We start from the raw sequence: 24,785 nt of genomic DNA, 5'->3' as shown, positions 1-24,785 counted from the left end.
GTGCACTATATCATTTATTATGATTTAAAGTATTCTCCTACATTGTGTCCTCTGCCTGAGAGCTAAAAGGGGCGGCTCTTGCTAGGAATATGTTGAAAACAAAAGGTACAATATACACTATTGATTTTATAGATTAATAACAAAACAAAAATATTTTAACAACCCATTTCCGGTGGTCCTGTCACTGTTGACTTGACGGACTGAATTCACGGACCAATCTGTGCAAGAGTTGTGTTCCTCTTCACACAGTACATTTCAGAATAAAAGCAATGCAGTACAAGCTATCTGAAAGCTTTTTCACTTACAGCAACTGTTCATTGTGTTCAATATAGCATTCACAATATTGGTCTGTATCATAGCTTTCTTATCATTTTCAGTCTCATACAGAGCTCTGCACTTTTGCAGTTTAGAAACACTCACTTTAGTGTTATACACTAGTACATTTTAACTAATTTAGTAGGCCATAGACCTACATCAGTATGGACTGAGGATACTGCATGCTGATTTGTGCCAACTGCGAAGATTATGTTTTCTGGGTCGGATTCAAAGAATATGTGCTCTGCTCACTGAGAAATCAGTGACTTTTTGTTAGTGACTTATCAGTTATCAAACATTTCCAAAAACGTATTGGCATTTTTTTTCCATCACAAGGGGAAATTATTAGAAAGGAAACATTGCAGAAAGGAACGTTATCTGTTGAAATGAAATAACAGTTATCATTCTTGGAACACAGAAAAAATAAAACACTCCACTCCACTTTTAAATAAACACAGGTACAAACACGAACATTCCAATCTTTTTATTGCATGAATCCAATGTTCCTGCAAAGCATTGCCTTTAATGCTCTGCACCTGTCCTGTAACAGTTTACCACAAATACTCTCATAGGTGGTTTTCACAGATTTTCTTTTTATGTACTTGCATTTCAAATGTTACTCTGTCATCTTATGTTTGCCAGCCATGTGTTACATTATGGTGAGAAGGGTTTCTATACTTCTCCATCAGAAAACTAAAACAGGAGTGTAGCAAGTATTTCTAACTGAAATCCAAGGATTCCAGCAGAACACACAACTGCACTGCCATGCCTTCATCACAAAACACCTTCCCAGCAATAAATAGGAGTGGCCACAAGAGTACAAACCCCCTTTCCAGAAAAACGAGAAATGATTTAAAAGATAATAAACTGTAAAATAGATATGCTTGAATCATGAAGGCTTTCAGACCAAGAGAAACATTGAATAGAATAAATAAAAGCGTTTTGGATGATGCCTCATATCACGGTTACAATCATCTTCCGGATGATACAAATATACCGTTTTATGAATACTATGGAAAATGTAGTTATGATGGTTTCATTATCTGGTCTGCTAGCAAAAAAAGAAAACAATGAACACGTATCCAAATCTGTCTTACTCAGCATTTATCTATCAGGTTCTTAAATGTAAATGAAAGTGACGGTCACATTCCTCTTCCAAACAGCACAAGATGCTTTAGGCACATGTTTGGTTTGGCAAGCTAAACTATGGCTGATCAGAACTTCATATGTTTCAGAGAAAATACAATGCTGGGAAAATGTCGATAAAGCCTTTTGCTGGCTTTGAAGCAAGGATCCAAGAGTACGTGAGAACTTTTACCTTTATGCATGTATTCATTATTGAGATTGCACAAATAAGAACATTTCCCAAAGCAATGTTGGAGAATGAGGTATGCTTAATAACACCTGAAAACCCTGTTTACTGTCAAACCAGTAAATTCAGCATCAGTCAATCCACTATACATGGATATAGAGATACCTGGGGGTAGAGTCAACATTTCTCTGGAGCAACAACAAAACATCTTTCTAAGTGCCACGTGTCTTTCTAATTTCTTTTCTTTTCCCACATGAAAATAACAGTTAACATAATACATAATAGTTAACTTGTTAATCATCCAAAGGATCTTCTTAAGTTGTATGCTGGTACTACCTTCTTTCTTTAATGCAAAGAAAAAAATAAACCAGAAGAACATTTGTGTTCATCTTATAAATAACTGTTTTAATATTTTGACTCATGCTATACAGTACAAAATGTTTGTGAATTTCACCCCTGGTGTTACAATGTCAATTTCAATGCTAAACATCGGTTGACGGTGCATCCAACCTGGGAGTGCTTGACTGATACCTTACAGTACGCTATTGGTCTTAGGCGCTCGCGTAAAGGAAACTGAAAACTGGAGACTAGGGGTGGAGGCCATACAGTAGCTGACAGGGACAGTACGGGTGAATACAAAACACTAGAAAGAAGTATGGGAGAGAGGAGAGGGTTCAAACTTTAGCTAACAGACTTCAGTTTGGTCCAAGCGTTTACGCCTCTCACTTCCAGGGGAGGCTCATTGTGGAAGATGTGGTTGCACAAGTCTTCCAGTGGGGGCTCTGGGTCTGTGGTGGCGAACAGCGCCGCATCTTCAATCTCTTTCCTCACCTCCACATCGATCTCCTACACAGAGGCAATAACACAATGGTACAATGGATCAGAGAATTGGTTATAATGAAAACACTAGCTACTACAGCAGAGCAACTGAATCATATCAATTTGTACGTTTTGGCAGCGGTACAGTATGTGTAATAGCACACTGCTGGACAGCACAATACAGTAAGTAGCTAACATCAAATATCATGTTACACCTTAAAGCCTGAGTTATACTCAGCTGTGTGCAGGTGTCGCACACTGAAAAGAGCTGATCTACAAGCTCATAACATGTTGCAGCGAGATGCGTTCTGAGCTTGTAGATCGGCTATGTTCAGCGTGTGACACAGGTGTGCAACAAAGTATAAATCAGGCATTATGGGACAGGGTAACAATTTCACAACTACTGTAATTACCACCGTAAAACCAAGAGCTGTAACAAAATACATCTCATCATACTTCATGTGCGAAGAATCTGTTTGTCGTTTGTCGTTATGCTTTGCCTTTATGATGAAAAATAATTTAGTCATTATGCCAATTGATTCCTCCCCACACACATTTCTGTGTTGTCACTGCTGTCGTATCCTACTGACTCACCTGCCAGTGAGGAGCCCCCACCAGGAGGACGTAGAGCCTCCGTCCTACTCCTCCCGCCCAACACTCCCCACTGACAGATGCCGCCCCAGCCGGCAGGAGTACGTGCAATGACCGATATCACCCTCCCTGTCCGGTTTCCCTCCCCCGAACACGGGCCAATTGTGTTCGTGTGTAGACACTCGACAAAGCATGTCGATGCACCACGATGGATTCGAACCCACAACCTCCGTGGTGGTGGGCAGTGACTTTACCACTGCACCACCCGAGCGCTTCACAGGAACAGGACAATACAGCAGCGACGAATGAGAGGACACTCGACCAGCTCGGACATTTAAGCCTTTTTTATTTAAACAAGACCAGGAGACCTGGTTGTGCCAGACCTAAGCCGGTGTTGTGTGAAGTCGTGTGAAGTCTAATTCTGAAATCTTTGTGTCTTACGTTATATACCAACCGTATTTATACTTGTGACATAATAGTGATGTCACGACTAGTCTGTGCCTATTTATTCATGCATAAGAAACTTAACCACAACCAGGCATACCATGTATGGACAAATTGGTGACAAAGGCTCGTGTAGGCCATACCTTTCAGGTCTGGCAAAAAATCCCACCCAGTGTAAAGAGAGTGGTGCCTTCGAAAGTGTAACTGGTTGCATCCTTGTGTTTCAATCAGCAACAATATGTTGTCACGTGACACGTGACAACATATTGTCACGTGTCACGTGAAGCTTGACCAATCAGCCGTGCTGATTGGTCAAGGACGGACACACGGACGGACGGACGGACGGACGGACGGACACACACACGGACAAAGTCAGATATAAGAGTGGTTGGCACCACTCAAAAAGGTGCTAGCAAGAGTGACTGACGTTTCGATGTCGTCATTCTTGTCTTGCTAAAGTATTTTTAGCCAGTCAGAGTTCAGAAAGACAAGCTACCTTAAGCTCCTCTACGCTGGCCATGCTATTGCTCAGCATGCGGTCCTTCAGCATGGAGATGGGGTCAGTCTTACCTTAAGTTCCTCTACGCTGGCCATGTTGTTGCTCAGCATGCGGTCCTTCAGCATGGAGATGGGGTCACTCTTGCTGCGCACTTCCTGGATCTCCTCACGTGTACGGTAGCTGTGATAGGAGAGAGACTGGCGTTTAAGGATGTGGTAGGGAATGGATGCAACAGGGGATGCAACAACACTACAATGCTTTCCACTGCTAATACAGATCCTATGAAATAAACTTCTATAATTAAGTACTTATTATCCACACCAATAACCAGTCCAGTACCGTTATAGAGGTACTAAGGCTCAAGGCTGTGTCCAAAATGTCATACTAACATACTAATTAGTGTGCCAAAGTAGTATGTGACATATCTTTGAATGTCCAAAAGGACACTTTACTCAATAGTATGTGAAATGCACACTACAATCTAGGAAATATTACAGTATGCGACAGTGGACGCTACGGTGCTATGAATGTCCCACAATGCAATGCAGTAGCTGTGACAACAAAATAGCAGAATTTACATGGAGGATTTGTTGAAAACCAACAGCATTAACTGTTATACACAGTGATGGAACAGGACATGTGTATGCAGTACCTCTGTTTTGTCACAAGATGGGGTACTTTGCTAACATTCCGTGTGGTCTCATTAGTATGTCAGAAATGAAACATACTACTATGTATGCCCTCAAAAGTATGTTGCAAATAGCATACTGAAAATAGCATGCAAGTGATTTTGGACGCAACTTAATTTTACACTGTCAAAAATGTTTGGAATGTGTGGAAATAGCCAATGTACGATCTCACGACTATAATAAATCTTGAAAATGTATGATTTTTTTTCACATGCGAACGATTACGACAATTATGCAAAATAAATGCGATTATGTAACAATTGTGACAGCCCTAACACATCTTAATGAAACAAAGAATACATACAAAGTAGTGTAAGTAGGTGAGCAGCATTCATTTACCTGACACCAGGGTCACTCATACTGTGTCCATGGTAACGGTAGGTCTGCAGCTCCATGATGACAGGGCCCTGAAACACACACACACGCACACAAGTCATTACTGATATATCACATTCATTGTGTGTCTCCCAGGAGCTATCTTTAAAAAGCCATTAGCTCACCTTCCCAGCTCGGCAGTGATCAGCTGCAAATTTGGTGGCTTCCCTGACACAAAGCAGATCCATCCCATCCACCTGAAATACAAGAAGGTTATTATTAAATGCAAAAAAAAAACGCAAATCTTTCCAGAATTTGTTGTTACTCCATTTGGTTGCATTAGTAATGACTATTATCGTCATGGTTTGCTTATCACAATGTCAAAAACCTTTTACATTACAGACCAATAACACAGATAACACTCCAATGACTAGAAAAGGCACACAGTAAAATCCTCTGTGTTAATTTATCCATTTTGTAACTCAGAGTGTAGCAATGTAACCAAAAGGGACCCAGGTCCGTTTAATGCTAAAATAACCTTTAAAGTTAAATCAATGCTGAGTAATTTTACAGTGTAGTAGTCAAGGAGAGTAAAGGTCTGTGCATGTGTGTGTATAAGATGGGAGATTCACACTGACTGTCCTTGTTTAAAAACAAAATAAAAAGGTACCGCCTTTTTACATTAAAACCTATGAGAAATGACCAAAAGGTGACCGCAATGTTATGGTAACAAAATGTGTATCGCGTGATCCCCCACCCATTCTATCCCCAGCAGAAAGCACTCTAGTCAGCACCTTTTATTCACAAAGACCGGACAGTGTGAACATACCCCCAAGGGTGCAGAAAGCAGCACTTCGTTTACTCCATGGACACATACATTTGCACAGCTCTGGCCCACACTCAACAACTACCATGAGGGTATTTTCACGCAAAGCAAAAAGTCTTCCAGTAAGAAGCTCAGTGCCTCACATGCAACACAGCATTGTGAAACCACTGGTGGTGGTTACACGACCAGGTGTAAAAATATATCTACTACATTTACTTTATATTTAATGAGCTGTAACAACTAGGATGAAAAAAATGCAGAAAAAAAGAAATAAAAGAACATAAAGACATTAAAATCAAGCATTACCCGGAGACCAGGAATGAATTCGCCCCTCTTGTAGTAGTCAGTGCTGGCCGCAGCTCTCTCTACAGAGGTTCCCATCCCGTACTTGTTGTTCTCACAGATAAATATGACGGGCAGCTTCCAAAGAGCCGCCATGTTGTAGGTTTCAAAGATCTGACCCTGTAAAAAGAAAAATGCACTCTTAGTTTTTTTGAAAGATTTTCAGAAGACAATTTTGACAGAGGATAATTTAATTATTTCCAAAGATCTTCATTTTGCCTTACAAAATGTAAAAGATGTAGGCATAATTACATACCGGTAATAGTAATAATAACTTTTCATTACTAGTATATCACTATAATTATATACATTTTAGCATAAAATAACAACACTTAATCAACAGACAATTTCAGACAAGCAAGTCACTACCTACCTGTCCACAAACTCATCAAAAATAATTCAGGTATGACATATTACACTTGTATTCCGCACCTGATTGGCTGCGCCATCACCATAGAGACTGACACAGAGCTGATTATTTTCCATATATTTGCAGGCGAGGGCTACACCAGCTCCCAGAGGAACCTGTGGACAACACCACAATGGTAAAGGTCAGATTTGCAACATGCCTTGTGATCATACTCGTAATTAAAAGTTACACAATACAAAAATACATGTATTAAGTTCCATTTCCGATGCCTGCGCCATTTTGGCTCGTTCATTTTGGCTCACACGACTAAAACAGTATTTCGAGAAATTCATGTGGACTGGTTATTGTGAAAAATAAATATATCAAGAATAACTTTTCTTAAATTAAAGCAGCACTGTGTATTTTGGGTTGTCAGTGGCCACTTTGAATACAAATAACAGGCAGCCAACACTTTGACTTCATTACACAAGAGTCACTGCAAGCATGTCCGGCGAGGACGCGCTGTGATTGGCCAGTCTTCGCTTTGACTGGCAGTTGTGCCTTGGCAAATGCCAGGATGAAACGCATCGTCTCCCCTATTCATAGTAATACGATCAACCCCTGAGTCTATAAATGTATGGAAGAATGATTGTTATTGCTTTAACATGCAACGTTATAATTTTGTGGGACATAATACCATCCAGTAGCGTCCCCAGGAATTACATTTAGGGCAGGAGAGATTTTATTTTGCAACCCCCCCCCCCCCCCCCCCCCACCACCCCTCGAAAATCGGCGATCGAAAATATATCTTCAATATGTTTTGGCCATTATCTTTGGAACGGAATCTGCTCAGTTCAAAGCTTGTTGGATGCGTGACTTTGAGGTCATTAAGCACGCAATGACACATTTTCGGGTTATTTGGGTTTTCTAGGGAAGGCGGGATCTTAGTAGGGCAGGCGACCGCCTGTCCTGCCTCTACAGTGGGTACGCCACTGTCAACATCAATAGTATATCAATGATAAACATTTCAGTAGCAACAATCACAATTAGAAGCCTGACCCAGCTGGTTTGAAAAATAAGGAGTAAGGAGTTACCTGAGCTCCCACTATACCATTTCCTCCATAGAAGTTTTTAGTGTACATATGCATAGAGCCTCCCTTGCCCTTGGCAATTCCTCCTTTTCTGCCTAAAAGGGGGAGAGCAAAAACAATGCAGATGAGAGACAATACAAATAAGAGTGATTTGATTCTACACTAACAATTGTAGATAGTTTATGCCAGGGGTGACAAACTGTCCACCTGCAGGCCATATCCGGCCTGTGCTGGGAGTTGGGTGTGCTTTACCCATTTAGTCTATAATAAAGATAAGTTGTAATTTTGTAGCCTACATTTACAATATGTTTTGTTAGTTCTACATGTTGTGTCTGGCCATGTTTGATTTCAAATGGTTTATTCACGGAAAGGTGAGGATAAATTGTCTTTTTATCTCTCATTAGAACTTTCTTGTATCCTATGATTAGGTTAATACAGAATTACCGATCATAAAAGTGATGCTTGCTGGGCAATCTTCATAAGAAACAAAATGTGGAAAGTGAAACATTTTGTAGTTTTTTTGGTAGCAGAGAGACACATGAGAACAGGTTGGAAAAAAAACAAGTACGCGTGAGTATGCACAACCAGGCTTGAAGTCTTATTTTGCCCAGTCTGACCCCTGACTTAAAATAGGGTTGACACCCCTGATCTATGCTATGTAAACTCCAACAATGTGTGGGTTAGTAAACAAAGGAACAGAGAAATGGAATATTAAGATTATGACTATCTCTCTGGGCCCTATGACAGTGATCCATGTGCTTTTTACTAGTGTTATAAGTAATGATTATTTTATAAGAAATGGAGCTCATTCCACTGTTGCACTTTGTCTAGTTTTCTGTGGTTCAGAATGTCACTTAATTGAACTCTAGTATCCCTATTCTAGGCATTCTGCAAATGATCTACAACTTCTAGAAGGAAGTAGAAAGAAAATAACTTGCAGAGGTACATACAGTAGAGGGAAAATAGGAGGGGGGGGCGGCAATTATAGACCCCCCCCCCTGGGGAAAGAATACAGGGTACAATTTTGGCAAAATGTCTTAATTGGAAATGTGTACTGCAGTGGTTCTCAACTTTCTTTGACCCCTAAATTGATATGCATTAGGCTATGGACCCCCATTTGACAAGATTTTGTCTCTGGGACCCCAATCCAAGAAGATTTTATTGTTAGATATGTACATATTTGTCTCCGATCAAAATAGTCATTTATTTAATTATGTTCGTTCACTTATTGTATTTACTTGTAATGATGTAATAATGGTGAAATGTAACTATCAAACATTTCACAGGGTCCCCCCAAGGACCGCACATTGAGAAAAAAATGGTGTAATGAGTATTTGAGCATTATATATCACTGTGTGTACTCACCAGTCAGCTCAGCCATGATCTCTCTGACCGTCCCCCCCCTGGTGAGGGTGTATCCGTGGGCACGGTATGCAGTGATCAGGTGGTCCGACAGGTTGATACCCCCCTCAATACCAACCGCACACGCTTCCTGTGAAGAGCAAACCGTTTGCCTTAGTTGTCAAAATTATCCAGCAATATCTACATACACATTACATGAGACAGGCGTGAACTCAAGAACTCAAGTGCATTTCTACTTATTTGTAAAATCTGATTGGCCAAATGTTGCCTATAGTCGACTAATGCAACACAAAGAAAATAAGAAAAAACGTTTGTTTTGTTTTTTAAACTATTTTTTCCCTCCTTTTTTCCCCCCATGATTCGACTGAGATTGGCAGTCGAATCAGTCTGATACGACTGACAATCTCTCAGTCGAATCATGCAAAAAAAGATGGGGAACATTCCATTTGGGCTGTAGGGGTGCTTAATGTCTGATTTAACATATACTTTCTTACTACTACTGCAATAAATCGTCAAGTAAAATGTAATAATGGTCAGTGTGCTGTACCTGGCCATCATACAGATGACAGAAGCCTCTGATGATCTTCTGCTTGTAGAGCTGGTCAGCCTTCAGCTCCATACGCCTCATGGTCTGCATGGTCCTGTAGTACTTCAGACCGTCCTCACGGGTCAGGGTCGCCTGCACGGGTGGAGCATCCTCAAATCTGTAGACGTCACATTTCTAGGAAGACAGACAGACACACAGACAGACAGACAGACAGACAGACAGACAGACAGACAGACAGACAGCGGTACACAGTCAAATCCTCAGTGTCAACTTATCCATGTGTAACTCTGAGATAGTGTCATATGCTTGCATATGCAATTCTCAGCCTAGAGCTTACCGTTATGATTTGTTCATTAATGATTGTTTGTTCTCTTTAGTGTCTACACTGCACCTTGCTGCTGCTGGTCTAGACACTCACCTGAGATTGCTGGTTGCCCCTCCCTGTCTGAGCTGTGTCTCATTCCTGATTAGGACCCAGGCTATAAAGAGGAGCCGCTGTCAGCACCCCTTATCTCCCAGCACCCCCAGCAGAGCACAACAGTGTATTTTGTTCCCTTGACTAGTTGCACTTTCTTTATTTCAGTTCGGATGGGCTTAAGTATGGTTTGGCGTATTTCATTTATTTGTTTAGTTTAGTTTTAGTTTTTGGTAGTTTATGGGAGTCTGGTGAGGCGACAGAGAGCATGTAGTGCTTGGCTCACCAGGCGACAGATGGGCTGGTCAGAATCAAAAGTGGGGACTTTTGATTCTGACCAGCCCATCTGTTTTCTTTTATTGTTTAGGATTTAGTTCTTTAGGTCTTATTCTTATTGTCAGCTGCACAGTGTTTTGTCTGCCAAGAATTAAAGACACTTGATGTATGAAACTGACTTAAAAGGGCCGTAACAGATAGGCCTTAAGCTTGGTGATATGAACAACAACATGACGATATTTTTGACCAAATACCTTGATATCGACAGAGACGATAATGTGAATTTTCTTTTTACATTTAAAAAGGAAATGGTAACAATAGCAGATCTACAAGCTCCCGATGAGTCACTCTGCCATGCGTGTGAGCGTTTAGATCTGTTTTCTGCTATTTTTGACACATTTTTGTCAGTGTAAAACAAGGCTTAAGTGATTCAAACCAGGAAAAGGAAACACATTATGTCATATCACGACATTACAATATCCAAATTCCCAGACGACATCTTAGTCTCATATGACAACTTTTATTGCCTAATATTGCCCAGCCCAACTCTGAGAATGTACAAACCGGTCCATTTGGTGGATAATAACAGCTGTAAAGCAGTGTTGATTTCGTCAACTAAAACGTCTTCGTCGACTACCTTTTTTCACTGACGAAAACTAAATAGAAACTAATCTATGATGACTAAAACTAAGACTAAATATTGACAATTTTGTCAACAATTAAAAACTAGACTGTTAGGGTTTTTTTTTTAGTGAGGGACTAGTGGAGAAGAGATCCAGTAGAACTGAAAGACAAGTTATTTTATGTTTGGTTGCGCTCGGGTGTTGCACTCTGAAAATATCCGATCGGACATTTTCAGCATGCAACCAAGTGTAAAATCAGCCATTACGACGCCATCAAGGGTCAAGGCACCGCTAAAATACATTTTAGTCAACTATAATCTTATGATATTTAGTCGACTAAAACTAGACTAACAGTATGACTAAAATATGACTAAAACTAAATGGAATTTGATTCAAAAGACTATGACATGAAAACTGAATCAAAATTTGCTGTCAAAATCAACACTACTGTAGAGACTGGCTCACTACTGCTGAGCGAGCGCACGCGTGGGATTGCATGGCTTTGTTTTGACCAAACATGATAACTCTTTACACTATAGGGGTCCAGCTCATATGTGGTCTTTCTCACGTTTTAAACATGCAATCCACCATTTCTGAGACTTCTCTTCTAAGTATTTTTCATATTGATTGAATACTTTATTAACAGTTTGCAAAAAGTACAGAGGTACAGTCAGTTATACAATAATGCGAAAAGGATAACACTTGTTCCCATTGTGGTCCTGTGTATCAATCAATCAACAGGAAATCACAGAGAAGGAATGAATTTTGCATCAAAACAATCCACTTCATCCAACACTTGCAGTGTTGGATGGACCACAATGGAAACAAGTCCCCAGGGCTTTTTGTGTTATCCTTTTAGCATAGCTTTGTGGCTGCACTGCTGTACTGTGATCAAACTGGTTCATTAAGCATTAATCGGAGTAAAAAGGACAACATTAACTTAATTGACGATTTCTCCCAGATCACATAAAAACATTAATTTCTGTGCTCCAGCAAGTGTGTGTGCAAACCCCCCCATCATGCTCGCCACCTTACCCCTCATGCCTAAACATTTGAAGGCATTTTTTTTTACCATTATAAGATAGTTCAAATAGTCGATCTACAAGCTAACGTGTCGATGTAGATCGACTATTTGAACTATTTTACAATGTTTTGGAAAATAGTAAAAACAAAAATGGCAAAAACGTTTAAGCATGAGGGGCAAGGCATAGTGGTTCTCAAAGTTTTTCATGTAAAGGACCCCCAAAATGATATGTATTTGGCCGTGGACCCCCATCTCAAATATGTTGTTCCAGGGACCCCCATGAAGCAAATATTTGAGTAACATATGTTTGCTTGTATATTCAAAAAGGTTTGCACACATTTTCAGGATTTTTCAAAAATAGCAAATCTACAAGCTCATAGCGCGGCTATGAGCTTGTAGATTTGCTATTTATGAAAAATCTGCTATTTTTGAATAGCCAAAGTAAAATTATTGTGATGCTATATTAACACTTTTTGCTGGGGACCCCCTGATACCCCCCAAGGGCCACTGGGGGTCCCCGGACCCCACTTTGAGAACCAATGCCCCAAGAGAGTAGCCTGAAGTAACCCATCATTCCATACGTACCTTTATGTCAAAAGTGGCTTCAGGGGTGAAGTCAGCATATGTGCGAGCTGATATGACCACAGCAGTGGCCTGCGATGAGAGGACAAGGAGGGTGGAACAACAAAGCAAAATGTCAGTAAAACATTTTCTTTAAATTCATTTATAATGAGTTACTAAACATGCATTAAAACCATGACTGTACTACTGTATCATGACTGGCTTGTGGTTTAGGAGGCAACAGTGTTAAACATTGACCTGTCACATCACACCACCACTGACTGACAGCTTCCTTCACTATCTCATTATTGCTGCATTTGGCAGGTGGTCAATGTCAATACCATGTCTACAACAATGTCAACACGAACACTGACCTGTTGGGACATTAATCTGGTCCCATCATACGATCAAACCCACTGAACCACATCACTGTACTCTACTGTACTCTACTGTACAGCTAACTTTAGCTCAATAAGCTAACTTATCATCAGGCCTCTCTGCTTGTATGGGACAAGGTCAGCTCGCTGGTAATAATATTATTTGGGTAAACCTCGCTTATTACTCACGGGAAACGACACCTGAATCCAGTTAATATTATATTCTATTAGTGATAAAAGCTACTACTTACATTTCTTTGAGCGCAGGCTCTCAGAACATTAGAAACGTTGGTCAGCATCTTCTCATCTGTTTCTGTTCAGTTCCACGGATCCACACAGAGCTGCTGAACCAGTCAGTCCGTCCTTCTGTGGGTGGACCATGTATCCCATAGGCCGCGGGGACGGACGCGCTGTGATTGGCTCATTTGTGGTTGGTTGGTTGCTAGGCACAAATGTGACTATTTTAATTTTTAACCAATTTCAACCCTGCCTCCCATAGCAGGAGAACAAATTATGTAAATAAAAATGCATGTTTCAAACATTTACAAAAATGATCATCAATAATTTATTACATGCATACTAGCTCATAATATATTATTATGGGATGCATTCTGGGCTTGTAGAGCTGCGATTTTTGAACCATTTTGAAGTATAAAATGAATGTGCTTAAGTGGTTACAATTTCAATGAATACATCAAATATTTAAAAACTAATATTTTATATCCAGTTTAAGTATATAATAACAATGACAGTGGAAGCTTGTCTCATTAGAAATGATTTAATGTAATACTTAATTTAATTGGTTCACTTAGTTTTTGATTGTTTGTTTCCCTTTGTGATTGTGAACATTGTTGCCTGACAACCAACCAACCAATCACCGACGCGAATGGTCGTCCCTCTGGAATATGGGATCTAGACCGTACCCTTTCTCCCTTCTTCTGTCCTTCCTGTGTGGATCTGCATTCAGCCAACCGCAAGGCAGGCAGGGCGGGGCTTGGCAGAATCTAAGTTACCATTGGTTCTTTCTCTCTGTGCTCGGTGGCGCATGGGAAGCAGCGCGCAGCGCCGCCTGCTGGGAGGGAAGGCACACACACACACACACACTGGCATCTTGAATGACGTCGGTGTAAGTAATCGGTCAACAACACGGCATTAAAAAAATATATAAGTTAATGCAACCTACAAGAGTACACTACCCGTATTTATGTACTATTTGGGTGGTTACTCAGACGTGTTATTGATTAGCAGGGCCCTTTTCAACGTGCATCATCATATACTCATCCTCATCATCACTCACAGCCCCCCCCTCTCTCTCTCTCTCTCTCTCTCTCTCTCTCTCTCTCTCTCTCTCTCTCTCTCCTCTTCATCATCATCATCATCATCAGCCCCACGCCCACCCACCCTCTCAGAGAAGCAGCATCATCATTCATCCATCCAGTCCACTCCAAGTCGCACAATATATCCTTCAGTCTAGCAGCTCTTTTAATCCAGCAATCAAGATGACCTTCACAATATCCTAAAGATCTAAAGCCTTCTGTGTGTCTCTGTTCTTGTGCTTCTGCGTCAAGCAAAGGGATGGATGCGCGCATTGATTAGGAGGCGCACGCAGGATAAAAAAAACCCAATACCTGTTCGATATCAGGCTCCGTTCTTTGGAATTAGGCTACCTCTCTTTCTCTCCCTCTCTCTCTCTCTTTCTCTCTCTCTCTCTCTGCAGCGTGCAGGGTGAGGAGACAAGATGATGTCAAATACAGCTGATAATAATAACACAACGATGGCGAAGACAGTCCTTTCTCCGTCTCATGTGCTGACAGGTAAGAAGAAGAAACATATTATTTATGGTCTAAAGCACATTGTTTTGTCTTTGTGTCGTTGCTTGTAGGGAATGGCATTTCTTTCTATGATGATGATGGTACATTCATTCTAATGACGCAACTGATATTGATGTATACCTACCAGTCTGTTCTCTGCATGGGGACAATCCATTCATTGAGACAGATCTTTTTTCTCTCTCTCTCTCTGTTTCAAGAAACTGTAATTGTTTTCACAGGATACTTATATAGGCTATATTAGGCTATTAGGTAACCAATATTTTTTTTATTATAGCCATATAGGTTATGTAATGTGGTGGGGAATAGATTGTATTGCCTGTACATTTAATATAGCTTGGCTGTGTTGATAGTTGGTTTAAATTGTAGTGTGTGTTCCATAAAGGCTTTAGGCCCTGCTGTGTACAGTATATGGTGTGGTTTAATAACATATTTCCATAAGGAACTCAGACAGATTGCCATACGAACGCAATCAGGCTTTTCTGTCGATTTGGCCACAATTGTAATGTCTTGTTATCTGCGTTCAATAATTGGGTTTGAGTTGGACGTGAGTAGACAGTAATGGCATGGGGCCAGAAGGTTACATAATTTTCATTCCGTCCAGTGATCACTGTGTGTCCTGTTAGATGAGGACATGTTCTATTCTAGAGTCTAGATGAGAGAACTCCTGTCAGGACAAAACATGCTTAGATTAGGGTGCTGCGCTCTCATCCTCATCACTGAAGAGGATGTAATGGCAATGCAATGTAATGTTACCTCATGGGCTAGCCCAGTGGTTCTCAACCTTTTCAGGCTGTGACCCCCCAAAATAATCATATTATAGTCAATAATCAACCCCCCACCCTGATGAGTGGAACTTGGAATTGTAGGAGCATTACGAACATTTAGTTTCACTCGGTTTGATGCAGTAATGGTCTTTTTTCTTTTCTTTCTTTTGAGGTATTAAAAAGGTCTTAAAAGTCCTTAACCCATTTAGACCTGGAACGCATCTGTGTCACTTTAGATTTCTTTGGCTATTCAAAAATAGCAGATATACAAGCTCGCACGAGCAGGTATTCCTAAACATAACCTCAGTAAAACTTTGACTAAACCTAACCTTATTCCTAAACGTAACCTCAGTAAAACTATGCCTAAACCTAACCTTATTCCTAAACGTAACCTCAGTAAAACTATGCCTAAACCTAACCTTGTTATTCCTAAACGTAACCTCAGTAAAACTATGCCTAAACCTAACCTTAACCTCAGTAAAACTATGCCTAAACTTAACCTTATTCCTAAACTTAACCTCAGTAAAACTATGCCTAAACCTAACCTTATTCCTAAACTTAACCTCAGTAAAACTATGCCTAAACCTATCCTTATTCCTAAACTTAACCTCAGTAAAACTATGCCTAAACCTAACCTTATTCCTAAACTTAACCTCAGTAAAACTATGCCTAAACCTAACCTTATTCCTAAACTTAACCTCAGTAAAACTATGCCTAAACCTAACCTTATTCCTAAACTTAACCTCAGTAAAACTATGCCTAAACCTAACCTTATTCCTAAACTTAACCTCAGTAAAACTATGCCTAAACCTAACCTTATTCCTAAACTTAACCTCAGCAAAATTATGCCTAAACCTAACCTTATTTCTAAATGTAACCTCAATAAACTATGCCTAAACCTAACCTTATTCCTAACCTTAACCTCAGTAAAACTATGCCTAAACCTAACCTTATTCCTAAACGCAACATCAGTAAAACTATGCCTATTCCAAACCTTATTCCTAAACTTAACCTCAGCAAAATTATGCCTAAACCTAACCTTATTCCAAACTTAACCTCAGTAAAACTATGCCTAAACTAACCTTATTCCTAAACGTATAACATCCGTAATACTATGACTAAACCTAACCTTATTCCTAAAAGGTAACCTCAGTAAAACAAGAATACAAGAACCGCTGGGGGCGAGCGGTCTGTGGGAAAAAAATGGGGGGATGGTTTGGTTTGTAAAGGAGTGATCCCTAGTTGTTTTAGGGGGTCAAAAGAAAACAGACGGGATCCAGAGATTATAATAATAGGTCATGAAGAATATTGGCAAATCCCTGTTACTGTATAGGTTCAACGTTTTCTTTATTCTTACAGCGTGTGTACAGGTATACATAGGAGTACAATTATTTTGTTCTGGTACCTCGTGTATGTTCCACATTTTCTGTTCTGTGAGTTTAGGAATATTTCTGATTATCCTCCCCATGTTTTCTTTTTTAAACCAGACATGCTATCCTTGAAAATGAGGCCAGTGCCACCCTGACTTACTAACGAGAGGTTCATGCATTCAGTCGAGGGCAAATCTCAGACAGGAAGTGTGGCCAGTCTATGACGTCAGTTAGGGTTTCTCAAACCTTTTCATGTCAAGGACATCCAAATGAATATGTATTACTATTTGGCCTGCTTTACTTGGCCTACTGACAGTGTTGCACAAGAGATTTGGTGCTGATCGTTCCAGCGGTTTGCAAGATTTAGCCCTCACAGACAGTCAGACAGACAGACAGACAGACAGACAGACGGGCAGGGGCGAAAACATAATCGTTCACCTTTTCTTCAGCTTGCTAGAGATAACTAAGCCACGCAAGGAGTGAGTGAACAGTCATAGGAATAACAAAGGCTATGAGAAATTCTGAAGTCGAATTGATGGAAATGAGTGCATATTCTTGCCATGAAATTGGAATATATGTGGTGGCAAGAAAATGCCCAAAATTCGATCATTCCTTTTATTCTGGGCATTATTTTAATATGTAGGGCCTTTTAATATGTATGCGCTTATGAACTTGTAATCAACAGCTTCTTCATTTTATGACCCAGGAACATCTTTACATAATATTGGGTACCGTTGTAGCATCCCACATATAAAGGATTATTTCCCGAGCTGAGCCACATCCTCACACTTGCCAGTAACATGAACAGTAATGTCTACCGGATGTCCTGGTTTCTCTGCTCTCATGAGGGACAAAGCAATCGCTCTGTACAATAACACATGCAGGCTTCAAGAAAGTATTTAATGCATTATGAAATCTCTAATTTCACTACAATTCGATTCATTTTGATTATTTTGATACAATAATACATTTCACTGAAATATTTATTTTCAATAAATATATACTGAATGTAGAAACTTTGACTGGGGAAACTGATGTACTCAGTATTGGACGATAGAAGTGGATTATAGACAGTGAAAAATGATTTTTACCAATCTTCGAGTTGTCAGCAAGTTTATTTTCAAGAAGTGCCATATTTCATAAAAATGTATTGTGGCCAAAAGCATATCGATTATAATCTATTATAACAGTCCAAATCAATGCTGTTGTTATATTCATTCATTCAAAAAAAGTATTTATTCTGGAAAGGACATTGAGGTTGCCCTCATTTACAGTGTTGTTTAGATCAGGGGTTCTCAACCAGTGGTCTGGGGACCACCAGTGGTCCTTGAGGGGGTTCCAGGGGGTCCCCAGCTAAATGATAGATGTTTAGGAACCAAATGGACCCTTATCATAAGGGTGTGCCTGTAACTCAGAGAGTGTACAAATAACGGGTCCATTTGGTTCCATTTGTACACTCTCTGAGTTAAATTAACATTGATTTTACAATATGAATTAGGGTCCCAGAGATAGAAATGCCATTAAATGGGAGTCCGTAGCCCTAATACATGTAAAACTAGGGGTCCTTGAAATGAAAATGGTTGAGAATCACTGCTAGAGCCGTAAAAATCTTCTCTTATGGGGGTCCCTGGTATATCTTTTCAAATGGGGGTCCGCAGGCTAATAAGTGTCAATTTGGGGGTCCTTGACATGAAAAAGGTTGAAAACCAGTGGTTTAGATACAGTACAATTTAAAATACAATATCAATTTACCAAAAAAATGTACACAAATACATTTAAACAATTAAAAACAGTTGCAGACAGGGAAGGTCTGCAATTAGGGTTTTTAAGTGAGTGGCCATAATGTTCTAACAGAATTGATCTTTAGTGTGAGCTGTAGGTCATTCCAAGAGGCTGGGTCACTAAAACAAAAAGCTGTTACCCAGGGCTCAGTCCGTGCTCTGGGTATTGAGTACAGAATATATCCCCTCTTGAACTGTTGAAAGCTTTCATTAGCCTATACCTCCGCCAAGGACTTTATGTAATGACGGCCATCCGTCTATTTGTCTGTCTGTGACCTACATATATTGAAATGTAATGTCTGGATTGCTATGACATTCACTGTGTGCACATTCATGCGTGCTCCCAAGAGGAAGTAACCTGTTTATTTTGGTGACCCCATGACCTTTCCTTTGGCACTACCAGCAGGCCAAATTTTCAAATATGCAAAAGTGGGAAGATGTTTAACCCTTGGCGGAGGTCTGCACTCTGCAATCTTATTTAAATGCTGCTACCTGAAAGTGATAAGACAATATTCCAAACGACATGATTCTGTTTGTGAAACGTTATTCTATATTATGCTCAATTGGTTTGTGCAGCCAATAGGCCTACATAACTATTATATAGACAATACTCCAAACATCACTGTGAAACGTTATTCTATATTATGCTATTGGTTTGTGCAGCCAAATGATTATTACTAATAAACATACATTACCCACTTCAGCCCTTTATCCATTTCGACCATGTGAGGTAGATCTGCTATTTTCAAAAGATTTTTATACATTTGAAAACTTGTGAAATGGGACATTCTGCTTAATGAGTACTTTCTACTTTTGATACTTGCACTTTTGTACTTTTATTCAAGTAGATACTTGTATTTCATCGCAATATTGATACTTTTATTACATAAGTAAAAAATGTGAGTACTTTTTCCACCATTGTACTATTACAGGTATGTTTTTCTTTTTTTTCCCCTGATGGATATGTCATTGTGGATTAAATGCGTCATATTGCTGTAGGTATAGGAACAGGAGCCTGCTCTTCGTAGACCTGCATTCCCTGAGCTCTTTCTTCTTTGTTTTTCTCCACTATAGCTGAAGGAATGACGTCACCAGCATCATCAGCACCTCTGCTGGCTGATAAAAGATCTCCCGGTAATGGCCATAACTCCCCGGCCCGAGCGCCGTCCACCGGGAAAACCAGTAAGGATTGTGCTCAGGCACGCGTCTTTATCTTTCTCCCTACAGCACACACTTTATCCCAGTGCTTATTATGTGCGGAAAAAGCACTTCTTAAGCGTTTTTTTTCTTTTTCACTTGAAGATCAGTTATTTTCTGTGGTAAATTGGGCTTTCATACTGACGTCAGCAGCTCTGCTTGTACAGCACTTCCTTTTCGCACCGGTGTCACTCACGGGAAAACAGTTTTTCGGCAGTGACACGTCCATTTTCATCTGAGTTATTGCATATCGTCTCTGTCGGTATGCGGAAACCTCATATGTCCAAAAAAAAAATACTTTTCAGGATTCAAATTCAAAAATAGCAAAAGTAGCAGATCTACAAGCTCAAGCGAGCTTGTGGATCTGCTACTTTTGATGCTTTTTTGTGACGCTGTAGTATGATCAAGTAGGCAAGTAGGGCATTAATTCACGAAAAAACACAAAAAGTTAAAATGTGGAGATAAGAGGTTTCTGCCCGACAGCGACGATCTATGCAAATTGTGGCACACATATCGCAAACTTTTAAAATGAACATATTAAGGGGAAAGACCGTAACAATGAAAGGTGTGTAATAGCTGTCAGCAGATCTGTGTTTTTACTTGAACTACAGCTGCTGACATCATAGCAAAGTATAGCACAACACAGCGTGACAAGAAAGAAGACATTCAGCATACATTCTGTGCCTTGACCAAGGGCACCATCCCCAGTAGCTCTGCATATCCCCCCCATGCCTGCAGTGTGTCCTTGGCTTGGGCTTTTTTTTGCAACGCAGTGCTTTCAACCTCATTATAGTGCAGCCTCATGTTGATGATGAGCCCGGAGCGTTCGACCCTTATCGCCCTCTGTCTGTACACAAACTGTATTGCAGGCTGCTGATGCTTTGATGGCTTTCTGTCAAGTAATTCTGTTCTCAGACACACAGGGTAGCTGTGATTCTGATATCTCGACAATTAGTCCACCACTATTGAGAAGAAATCAACGTTACAGAAAAGATTGTGTCGCATAGCCCGAGTCAAATGGGAATTGCCCTCAATGCCCTCATTGCCCTCAATGCCCTCAATGCCCTCAATGCCCTCAATACCTGACTATAATACCCTCATACCTGACTAACTACAGCCAAACGATCTGGTACTACCCATCTATTGAACAAACATGGGAAAATTCTCATTCTACTACTTTTGCCACCAAAATGTGGAATGCCCTGACACCATCCCTTAAAAAATGTCGATCACTGGTTTCTCTCAAAGCCGGCCTGAAAATCCATCTATCAGGAGATAGCCTTAAAGGGATATTTCACCCCAAAAATTACTTATTTTCTATCAATTACACACTCCATGAAGCCTTGAATTCATGGAGATTTTTTTGTTTTTGTCGCATTCCTATAATTTGATGACCGGTGGAAAGATGCTTAGGAATTATTGGCTTAGGAATGCGACAAAAACAAAAACAATATCCATGAATTCAAGTCACCATGGGATGTGTAATCGATTACACATTTTGGGGGTGAACTATCCCTTTAATGTCGGACTGTACCTCGTGCTGTTTACATTTCCGACTACCGGTAATAAAGTATTCAATCAATCAATCAATTCCACAATCACCGAATGCTATGACTGAAGCATTTGAAAATGGTGGAAGGCAACAATCTGGCTCGCGAGACTACAGTGAAGATGAATCAGATCAGCATGCCCTAGCATAGAGAAAGCAATCATGATTAATACGGTGATGAATAAGACTTAAATAATAATGTTTTTGTTTTAATATCACACTGTAATGCTTCTTTACTTTGGGCTGAGTGTCCTGTCATGTTTGATCTTCTCAGCGCCGTCCAGCACAGAGAAGAAGGCTCTGATAAATGGCCTCCCGTCTCCTTTAAACGCAGCAAACGGCAACATAACCAACCACACAGGTAAACCATGTAAGTCTCACTTTTGTTAGCTTTCACTCACACATCACATCACTCTTTCTTCAACTCAAAACGAACCATTTTAAAAGATAAGTTAAGTTAACTAAGTTAAGTTACGTTTAAGGGACACGTTGTTGCATATTGTGAACCTATATCCCATTGTTCTGATGTGAGGCGATCATATGTGTGGGGAAAAAAACTAATCGGATCTCAGACTTCAAGTGGCCAGCCTATGAGATCAGTCATCTATGATGTCAATTGTCTATGACCTACAGTATCTTAGAATAAGAATCAGAATCAGTTTTTTTGTCACATCAAAGGTTTACAGAAGTAAAACAGGGGGTGAAATTTGTTTTCGTGCTTAGTTCCCATCGTATCGTTATTTCCGTAGACAAAAAGGGGAAGAAGAAGAAGAAGAAGGGGGGGGGGGGGGCAAGTGGGAAAGGAGATCAACAAGAGAGAACCAAAAACAGACCCTCTTATGGGTGGCTAGACTCCTGCAGAGCAACGCCATAAACATACCATATGTCTCTGTGTTGGAGGTCACAGGCATACATTTCTACATTTCACAGTGGAAATTCACAGACAAAAGTGTGTTTTGCCCCCACACTATACTATATATATATATTCTTTTCACGTCAGAAAATGTTTGGTTTAAAATCTGCAAAGTCTCCCTTTAAGTTAATTAAGATAAGTTAAGTAAGTTAAGTAACAATTTTGTTTACTGCCGCAGTATAGAATAAGGTGTGAGGAAATATACAAAAGTACATGTCTGTAAAGAATGATGGGTTTGTCTTTGTGGTTTTGAATGTATCTTTCAGACGTGGAAGGCTACATGAAGACAGATGACAGAATGCGTTTAGCCAAAGAACGACGTGAGGAGAGAGAGAGGAGTCTGGGTAGGTGATGATCTTTAATGAATCAATCCTGAACACAAACAGCAGGAAAAAAACAAAGTAAAACAGTCTAGATGTCCTTGTACCAACGTTTAATTTATACCTCTAACCCCCAATATTTGAACAACAACCATTGCCATTAACATTGTCAATATTATCATGTTATTACATTACTACCACTACGGATATTTAATGCATAGAAAATGGAAAGCGTTTTTGATCGAGGGGCTCTATCATTCTACCATTTATCATCATCATCATATCATCATCATCGTCTTTGTGTTCGTCGCTGTCGTCTTCGGCGTCATCATCATCATCATCATCATCATCATCATCCTCATGTCTAACTACATTGTCCAGAGTTACACTGATCGTCCTTGGTAAGATCTTCAGAGTACCACCATGACCAGTGTAAATGAATGGAAAGAGTGTGTCGGTGAAACTGTGTGTGAAGGTGTGTATGTGTGTGTTAGTATCAGGATTAGAGAACGACAGCTTTCCTTCATTCCAGTCCAGTTGGACTCTGATCCTCTGGGGTTTCTGCTTCTCTGAGAGATGGGTGACTGGCCCTGGTGTGGACACACCAGGTGTGGAGAACGCTGTGTATTTACCGCCACGTAGCTTTATTTGCCAGAATTGACCCCCTGTGTTTCCCTTCCTCTGAAGAGACCCTGCTAACACACCTACTGCCCAGTTGTTATTGTCTCCAACCTCAACATCCCAGCTGTGAGTCCCTGAGTTAAAGCCCTCAGAACCCAGGACAAAGGGACAGTAGTCAAACCTCTCTGGGTTGTTAGGAAACGGCTGTCTCTCTCTACATCTCACACCGGTCAGGTCTTTAGACAGGGTGAATAATGGATAGGCAGTGTTGGGGTCCAGAACCACCGGCGTGTAGGAGACAATGTCCTTCATCTTATCCCAGACTCTGAAGGTCAGGTTGGCCAGGTGTCTGACCTCGTCTATCAGAGCTCCTGAGACCGGCTCTGGGTCCTGCAGTGTGAGCTGGGCTCTTTTCATTGTGGTCTTGTAGTTCTGCAGGAATGAGACCTGTTCAGCTCCCAGCTCATCCTTTATGGCTCTGATTGTGTTTGAAAGAGTTGATATGTCTCTGTTCAGACCCTCAATATTCTCCTTCATCATCCTACTCTTCTGCTGCTCTTCCTCCCTCAGTTCAGTGATCCTGGCCTCCTCTTCATCCTGCAGAAACTGGCGAAGCTTCTTAAACTGTTCCTTCATCTGCGTCTCTGTGTGCCGGGTCTGGAACGTAATGTGTTCTGCTGTTTGGTCGTAGTTTGTTTTAGTTTTATTAAAGACCTCCAGTTTCTCCTGTAGGAGCTTCAGTGATTTCTGGACCTGTTCCTTGTGATCCACTGCAGCTTCATCGATGGGTCTGATTCTGTGGTCGGTGTGTTTTTTAGAATCTCGACACACAAGACACACTAGATGTTGACATTTCAGACAGAAGAGTTTGAGTTTCTCTGCATGCAGACTGCAGAGATCCTCAGACCCTGCTGAAGTTCTCTGATGTCTCTCCTTTATGAAGGCCTCACACAGGTTCTTCAGAGCCAGGTTACGGGGTGGTTGATCCGTCGAAGATATTTCCTTACAAACTGGACATTCCTTTATTTTCTTCTCCCGCCACCAATCCTGCAGACAGGCTTTACAGAAGCTGTGGCTACATGACAGGACGACGGGATCTTTAAAGATGTCAAAGCACACAGGACATGAAAAATCCTCTTCTGAGAGAGACGACTTGGTAGCCATTTAAAAAAACAACACTCGCTCACGCTCAACACCGGAACTCCAGCCAGCCAGTCGTGGTAACACTCCCTCTTCCAGAATGTTCCCTGAAGTTTACTTTCAAGAGTCCTGCTTCTTTTTAAAGTCCATTCAGCTGACAGAGTCAAAAGCAGGTTGGAGTTGTCTAGGTCAGTACTCCCAGTGCTGTGGAAAGACAGTCTGTCCTTCCACACTGAACGTTGTGCGTTTGATCTGAAGGTGAATCTTATCATCTGTCTTCTTATGAGACTTTGACCCGTCAGACCTGTTTTGCAAAGTGTGCACACACACACACACACACACACACACACACACACACACACACACACACACACACACACACACACACACACACACACACACACACACACACACACACACACAGACACACACAAATTGGTTGAATGGTGACAGGACAGTTTTTTATTTATTATATTTAGTACAGACAGTAAAGGGAACAGAATGAAAAAGTTATGTTCTTA

At 40.6% G+C, this 24,785-nt stretch overlaps 3 protein-coding genes across 3 annotated transcripts in view; 1 reads left to right on the top strand and 2 right to left on the bottom strand.

Annotated features, from left to right (window-relative positions):
- Positions 1-784: 784 nt before the first annotated feature.
- On the bottom strand, positions 785-13,159 carry pdha1a (pyruvate dehydrogenase E1 subunit alpha 1a). The gene is made up of 11 exons (XM_084073825.1): positions 13,029-13,159; positions 12,425-12,493; positions 9,502-9,675; positions 8,958-9,084; positions 7,596-7,687; positions 6,585-6,677; positions 6,117-6,272; positions 5,170-5,241; positions 5,009-5,076; positions 4,052-4,160; positions 785-2,473 (listed from the first exon to the last, which is right to left on the bottom strand). Exons 1-11 carry the CDS (start codon positions 13,074-13,076, stop codon positions 2,309-2,311), a joined length of 1,173 nt encoding a protein of 390 aa, XP_083929951.1. The 5' UTR covers positions 13,077-13,159; the 3' UTR covers positions 785-2,308.
- A 1,367-nt stretch (positions 13,160-14,526) lies between these two features.
- The window catches only part of map7d2a (MAP7 domain containing 2a), a gene marked incomplete at its 3' end in the record, with an annotated part of 28,056 nt that continues 17,797 nt past the window's right edge, over positions 14,527-24,785 (top strand). The window contains exons 1-4 of the mRNA XM_084074357.1: positions 14,527-14,591; positions 19,599-19,706; positions 21,545-21,631; positions 22,450-22,527. Of these exons, the coding sequence (XP_083930483.1) occupies positions 14,552-14,591; positions 19,599-19,706; positions 21,545-21,631; positions 22,450-22,527 (313 nt within the window). The 5' untranslated portion in view covers positions 14,527-14,551. The remainder of the gene's footprint in view (positions 14,592-19,598; positions 19,707-21,544; positions 21,632-22,449; positions 22,528-24,785) is intronic.
- On the bottom strand, positions 22,650-24,496 carry LOC311057750 (E3 ubiquitin-protein ligase TRIM39-like). Its single transcript, XM_084074801.1, has one exon. The coding sequence runs from the start codon at positions 24,286-24,288 to the stop codon at positions 22,714-22,716; it is 1,575 nt and encodes a 524-aa protein (XP_083930927.1). The 5' UTR covers positions 24,289-24,496; the 3' UTR covers positions 22,650-22,713.

Source organism: Gymnoscopelus microlampas, assembly GCF_963454915.1.
Source record: "Gymnoscopelus microlampas genome assembly, chromosome: 12".
NCBI lineage: Eukaryota > Metazoa > Chordata > Actinopteri > Myctophiformes > Myctophidae > Gymnoscopelus > Gymnoscopelus microlampas.
The sequence above is the reverse complement of the archived record's forward strand: the minus strand, read 5'-3'. Positions and strand labels throughout refer to the sequence as shown.

Excerpts from the sequence above, each read along its gene's own strand:
- pdha1a (XM_084073825.1), bottom strand. The coding sequence starts at position 13,076 with ATGCTGACCAACGTTTCTAATGTTCTGAGAGCCTGCGCTCAAAGAAAT. Across the intron at positions 7,688-8,957 it reads GATCATGGCTGAGCTGACTG|GCAGAAAAGGAGGAATTGCC; the intron begins GTGAGTACACAC and ends TCCCCCTTTTAG. Across the intron at positions 4,161-5,008 it reads ATGAGTGACCCTGGTGTCAG|CTACCGTACACGTGAGGAGA; the intron begins GTAAATGAATGC and ends CTCCTATCACAG.
- LOC311057750 (XM_084074801.1), bottom strand. The coding sequence starts at position 24,288 with ATGGCTACCAAGTCGTCTCTCTCAGAAGAGGATTTTTCATGTCCTGTG.